The 7,236-nt window shown below is 40.0% G+C and overlaps 1 protein-coding gene across 4 annotated transcripts in view; it reads right to left on the reverse strand.

Moving 5' to 3' along the window:
* LOC115233019 (semaphorin-2A) overlaps window positions 1–7,236 on the reverse strand; it is a 367,181-nt gene that overhangs the window by 9,715 nt on the left and 350,230 nt on the right. For all 4 annotated transcript variants that reach the window (XM_029803231.1, XM_029803230.1, XM_029803232.1 and 1 more), the window contains 3 exons: window positions 2,663–2,725; window positions 1,549–1,656; window positions 1–156 (listed from right to left, as the gene is read on the reverse strand). In XM_029803231.1, the coding sequence (XP_029659091.1) occupies window positions 1–156; window positions 1,549–1,656; window positions 2,663–2,725 (327 nt within the window). The remainder of the gene's footprint in view (window positions 157–1,548; window positions 1,657–2,662; window positions 2,726–7,236) is intronic.

Consider the following 7,236-nt stretch of genomic DNA (forward strand, 5'->3'; position numbering starts at 1 on the left):
GGCATTCGTGCCGGAATAAAGAGCTGGCAAGTCCCCAGGATTGCCCTTCTCGACCCAAACCGCCGTAGAGTTGTCCGCAGGATCGTAAGGGCACTTCGCGATACCCATTCCCACTCCCGGAACAAACTCGTGACGCGGTAAGTGAGTCAGATTGCTCTGGAAAAACATCATTTGGAGAACGAGGTCAGGTTGGACATTAGCAATATACAAAGGCTGAAAAAGCGAATTATAGCGCAAAAGAATTTTTCTAATCTAAAATTATCAGTTTAATTATTAAATATTCCATCATTTCAATTCAAATTATCAAAGAATAATAAAGTTATATAATGAGAAAAATAGCGTTAAAAAAAAAAAATTACTGAAATAATATAATATAATATATATTAAAATCAATTAAAATGGATAAAAAACTAGCGATAGTAAATTTAAATCGTAATTACACGTTGCATACACAAGTTCGACATATTAAAAAATATCATTAACAAATCTAATCAAACATAATTAAAATATCAGACGTACGAAGAAAATGCTATATTTTAATTTTAAAAATTCAATCCATCTCAACCAGCTTCCCATCCCTCAAATTTAATCTTTTATTATATCATATTTATATCCATCTCATCTCATTCAATATCGAATATCTTCAAATAGTTAACTTTATTTAGTAGCCATAATCTCGAGCAACAGCTTACGTAAGCGGATATCATTATTATGTGAGATGTTACGATACACTCGAGGCTCATAACATTTGGCGAAGCGAAACTCGTGTATCTTTTCGTTTCGTTTTACACGGGTATTTAAACGTAAGATTCATTCATCTACTTTAATTACTTTGATATGCTCTAATACATAAAATTTTGCCAATCATATCGCGTGGATTTCTATTATTTTGCGATAATGCATATAAATTTCTTTCTATCAATAATAGCATTATTCATTATGGCTTTAAATATTTCAACAGGAATTAAATTGGGAACGTATTATAGAGGAATGCGTGAGTGGCGGTGAAATTTATTCGTAACGCGAAAATTAATTAACGATATTATTTTCAGATGCCTTGTCGTGTTCTGTTATTAATTAATTAAATTAAGCGTAAAGTAGCATAAATCGGCGTGCGTTGCGCACATCGCGCTGAATTCGTAATACGTTTCAAGAGAAGTTGTGAATGCATTTAACATCGTTTTACATTTTCAATTTTCGATAAACAAATGACAGCGCATGTTTAAACGCATATATGTGTATTTTTTCTGCCCATTCCAATCCAGTCACAAACCGTTGCGTATTACAAAATCAAATTTAACGAATTTGTTTAGTATGCATCGGAATTTATAAGATATAAAAGAATGGAATAATATGTATGAGAAACAATGCAATATTTGTTTCGATATCCTGCCATTGGAAAAATAAAAATAATTGTTCATATATCATAAATGAAAATTTTAATGACATATGTATATTTAACATATATTTGATAAAACATTAAATAGGGTTATTTCTTATATAAATGTATATTCTAACTTCTCGATTAAAAATAATGTGGAAACTTACATAAATCACCCAATCCTTGGGCGCGTGCGCATTCGTACCACACATGTAGAGCCGATTTCCGTCTCCCATCGGTTGTATCACTCTTATATGGTTCCGGCAGTCGAAATGCTGGAGGAAAAAAAAGATAGAGAGAAGAAAATTAAATTCGGCGGTACGACGTGCGTTTCGGCGACGAGAAGATAGTTGTCGAGAGGACGACGACAGAGTTCAATATGCTCTGCCGCTCTCTCTCTCTCTCTTCGGACTTTTCGGGAAAGCGGGAAAAGCGAAAGAGCGCGTCGCGATTCCGTCGCGGTCGATCACGTCGCGCGCGTATTTCGCAACGAATCGGCGGGAAATGAATTGGCTTTGTCGTCACGTAGGGAATATTTGCGTGGACCTTACACCTCAACGACGACGCGTACACGATGCATACGAATGAAGCCGTGATAAGCGTACGCGCGTCTATGAGGCGGAACGCGATCGTGCCCGTGTTTTATCACCGTGGACGCGCGGTGCGGGATTTCGAAGTACAAATAAAAATGAACACGGAGGGATTAAACGTTTTACGGTTAGTACGAATTTTCGGTCGAGGCACAAATGCAATAGCGGTGATTTGAGAAAACTCGTAAATTTTCTATCGTTATTACGATATTTATGCCGCGATAATACTTATCTCTGATTAGACGATCATAATGAAACTTTTTAGAATATTTGTATGTTAATTCAGAAATTACAACATGGCGCTAAAAGCCATTGCGGATTATTCGCGAGAAATGAGAGATGTGGCAATATCTTTTTGCGATAAAGATACAAACGAAATACGACTTCTTTCTCAGATTCGCTAGTAACACCGCAATGTCTATTAAAGAGCGGACTTGCGTCTTTCGTTTCATCTTTGCGCGCCGTCAAAGAAACTAGTGCTCTTATTTCAGTATGTCAGCTCTGCTTGCGATTCTTTTTCTCCTCGACATTATGTTCGACGTCTTTTTCTGCAATCACAATTCTTTCTCGTTTCCTGACACGCTCAGACCAGTTTTGTCCTCCCCCTCCCCCCTCCCAGTACCGGAATTAAAATTCTTTTCAAAGACGGTGCGCAAAGTGCGAAACCAAACCGTATAAAAAAAAAATCTACCTCCGATTTGCCTTTGGACACGCAATTTGCCACGTTGCTGGGTTCCAGATTCAGGGCGTCTCTCTGCAACAAAGAAAAGAACATGAAATTAGATTGTGTGAATAGACCCATTTACGAGAACAAAGTCATTGGTAAAAAAAGAAAAATATTGCGTATATTTACATATGTATATAATATTTTCCGCGATATGCCATGTCCCGAATATTTCACATTAAGAGAGAATAACGTCTCGAGGGTTATGTCATAATTATACGTCCTTTCGGGGAAAGTGTGCCTCTTGGCAAGTACAGGCCGCTCGACCTTACGAGAGGCGTCAGAAGTGCATACTTCACATTTTGCAAGCTCAGTATTTTGCGCCATGGCAGCCCCTCGTAACGCAGTCAGAAAAGCGCTACAAACGCGCCGGAATAAGGTCAATATTCAGATTTTGGAGAAAAGGTATTCACGCGAATGAAAATAACGAAACTCCTCTCTTTGCTTTAAAATGCGCCCCAGGTTATTTCACGTACGACACCCGGCACGATATTCCTTACGTCAATTGTATATAAATGTAACGCGATACTCTTGAAAAGAGAAACATTTAGCGAAAATTAGTTTCGTAAACGTAAACGTTCCCACGTGTGTAGATCATGTTGTTGATCGTTCGCCTCGTTCGGTGCACTTTATGCGTATATTGATAGAAACGGTCCGGTATGTTTGTATAGTCAATCGTCCGAAACGCGTCGGACTTAACGATCAATCTCCTGCGGATGCGTCGCGTGTCGCATCCCCGCGGGTGTCACGGCCAGAAACGACGTCGATCTTCGACATTGTTCTGGACCGGAATGTAAGGGCGAGCCGAAACAGCGTTCTCTCCGACGTTGATCTACGACCAATAAATTATCGAAAGAATTGCGGCGCGTTCTTTCTCTCTCTCTCTCTCTCTCTCTCTCTCTCTTTAAATGAACCATATCGAGAGCAGACTAAAAAGAGGACGTTAAATCATAGCGATTTCCGCGCGGTACAAACGCATTATCGAGCCGAAATCTCCGACGTTGATCTACGACCAATAAATTATCGAAAGAATTGCGGCGCGTTCTTTCTCTCTCTCTCTCTCTCTCTCTCTCTCTCTCTTTAAATGAACCATATCGAGAGCAGACTAAAAAGAGGACGTTAAATCATAGCGATTTCCGCGCGGTACAAACGCATTATATCTGCGCGATTCAAAGCACTAGTTCGAGAAATACTCTCGCGCGTGCAATCGTTCTAGCGAATCGTACGAACGTATCGATCGATGTGTAGCATCGTTCGTAAATTTACATTCCAAAGCGAATAAACCTGGCATACTCCGCGCTAACCGGTAAACTGCCCCGCATTGCGGAGCAGATAAATATACAATATTGTTTCTACGTACGATTCTAACCCGAGGTCGGAAAGTCACATCCTGTGCACAATTTGTCGGATGGAGAATGTACATTGGCGAGAATCCAGGGGACGCGATTGAAGTGGATACGACGAACGAGCATGATTTGCCTCGGCGCATACGGTATATCTGCGCACGGTCGCAATATTCAGAACACGGGCCTGGAGTGGCCCATTATAAACATAATCCACTTACAAACAATGTACCGCAGTCTACTTTACGCGAGTAGCGCGCTCGCAACTGCGATCAGTAACTTCGGTTCGGAGTTTTCAATGAGTGCGTGTTATATGAGAAACAATAGCGGACTATTCGCTTATTCCATCTGACTTGCGCCTGTATTATTCTCTTTAATTTAGCGAGCTACTGATCTGTATATTCGACAACTACTTCGTCGTCTGTCTCCGACTATTCGCCCGAGAAGGCTCGCGATTGATTCGCGCGAATTTCAGGAAAATTGTTAAAATCATTTAAGGATCCGTGCCCCCTTCTTGTCCGCGCGGGCATTATTGATAATAATGTATTACTCGTTAAAGCGCGGTGCATTAAGAGCTCGGTGTACACAGCCGGCAGCTTGGCGGTAATTAAAAGCGAAGCAATTCCCGGTATCCGCGCTTACCCGTAAGCTCCGGCGCGGATCTTCTCGTTATACTAATCATTACAATCCGGTCGTGAACCTGGAACGGAGATAGGAGCTCGAAGACGGCGAGAAAATAGCGAAGGGGGATGGCGGATGGAGAATCTTTGCGGAAGAGACGAAAGCGAGAAGAGACGGAGAGAGCTTTTCTACACGATTCGCGCCGCTAATACGCGTTCCTCCTACGTACACCGACATTCAAACGTGTAATACCGTTTGCACAAAATTAACGACAGAGACTGTAAAGGATTATGATTTGGATTTTATACGAGTTCGCTTTTAATTAAGTACAATTGATGATATTACTCGCTCACGTTCGGCAACGCGTGTCGTTAGCAACGACAAAATCGTAAAACATGATTCGAGCTATTAATTCTTATCCGGAGTTTCGATGAAATTTTGATTAAATTAATCGTTGATTAATTCAATTAGATGGCATAATTGCCTACAGTAAAATTTCTAATTATATAATTCACATCCTTTCTAATCTAATCTTTTGCTATTTATCTCAAATAATAAAGAGTTAATAATCCACACATAAATACTGTAGATATTATTTAATAAGTTAATTGCAATTAAATCGAAGCGGTTCTCAATCAAATAAGGAATCACCAAGAAATTGTTCGAAAGAAGGAAAAAAAACATGTGTATGTTCTTCCGCGAGTTGAAGCGGATAGGTGCAGCTGTCGGCATAATATTATCATCGCCAAGCCGCGATGCATCATTTTATCGCGTTGCCTACGATGCCATTAACTTTATAGCACCAGCGTGTCTCCCAGCATGCAAACGCCTCGACTTCCATTACCGGCGTGATACGCCGACTATTAAATAGAAATATCTCCCGTCATCTCGCCGATGTCCTCTAAACTCTAAACTTCAGGGATCTGATTGTTGCGCAGATTCCGCCCTCTCTCCCCCGTCCCTTTCTCATTTTCGCAACAGACTTAAAATTTCACACATTTTCTTCTCTCGTATTTTCAGTTTTACGTTATTATCTGAATCGCAGTTTATTAAAGCGTACAAATTTTCATATCTCTTCAATCAGAAAAGTCATAAATCAATTTTTCACAATGTTTCAAGCAGATACGCTATCTGAATCATCTCTACGTTCTATTTTAGCGCTCAATTTTTTATTCTCGTCGCCCAGATCAATGGAGAAACGTCACATGTGTTTCTTTCATTCAAAGCTTACGAGTTGCTGATTTGTTACAGTTTATAGTTTGAAACTTTCAGTATTCGGACCGAGTTGATTAAGTTCGTGATCATAGTGATAATACGAGGGAAAATGTTCAAAAGTTGTCATCGCTCGCGCGCGAACTCGCTCCTTCACCCACCCGTGCTTTTTCTTTATTTCGCTCCGGGTTTAATCATCGTCGCGACTTGTGCGCATTGAAAATTCCTGTGTGCGAGTGTATGCATTTCCGCAGCCACCAAAAGCGGCTTGCGGATGATTAGTTTCCTCGAAACGAAGATACACTGTACCATCCGCGTCTCAGTCTTTGTCGTTGTCGCCGCTGATTTGTGTCTTTTCAGCTTGCTGCTTTCAGTGTTAGTTCCGCTGAATGATCATAAATGTAGCATTAAAGGCGCGCAAACGGATTGTAATATAAAAATGACCTATTTCAAAATTTAATGTACATCATTAAACTAATCTCTTAATTTACTTTAACGAAAAAAGATCGCATGCATTTTTCGTTTTATAATGTGTGAGAACGTGTGATTCTGGAAAAACTGTTTTCGCTATTTTAAATAATAAAAGAAAACACACCCCTGGTACATACATATTTAGAAATACCTTCTTCTTTCCAAGAGCAAATAGAAAAACATTGACGCGGATCAACGTTCTTACCAACGTCGGCGTGGTCTGAGGAAGGACAAGATGGAGAAAGTAGAAGATCAGTGTATGCAAGGAAAAGGTATAATTTACCGTGCTAAAATATTAAAGGTAGAAGACTACTGTGGCGTCCCCCCAGGGTATCGACACCCCCTAACCTCGGAAACTCGGGGAACGTAACGGTACCTGCGAGGCTCCTTTAAAAATTCACGAGTCGAGGCCACCGCGGCGCTTTTTATCTCATCAAATAGTAATGCCGGGCATTGGACCGTTAAGAGACGAGATCCCCTCAGACTCTCCTGATCACGTGCCGTGTATACTGTCGTGGTGCCGGAGGAAAAGGAGCTAATATCTCTTATCATATTTTTGAATCAAATAATTTACAAAAAAAAGAATCTTTATTCTTTTTATATAGAATTTTTCGTTTTATCTGATCTTTTTCCATTTAAATAATATGTTTCACGAAAAGATAGTAAAAACAAATTTCTACGATACAATTACAACTTGAGTGAAATATACCAAGAATGAATACCCTCGTGGTAAATTCATGAAAAAATGACATACCATATATAAATAATATCGGCCAAACATCAGACTGTCTCTTTTACGCCGAGCGATGCCTACATCTTTGATTCGCAGTCGTGTCAGGTGGTAACCTTTGTTACGCATAAAATTTTCGCGAACTGGCCTGACATTTCAGCAGG

The sequence above is a fragment of the Formica exsecta genome, unplaced genomic scaffold (genome assembly GCF_003651465.1).
Source record: "Formica exsecta isolate Colony F162 unplaced genomic scaffold, ASM365146v1 scaffold155, whole genome shotgun sequence".
NCBI lineage: Eukaryota > Metazoa > Arthropoda > Insecta > Hymenoptera > Formicidae > Formica > Formica exsecta.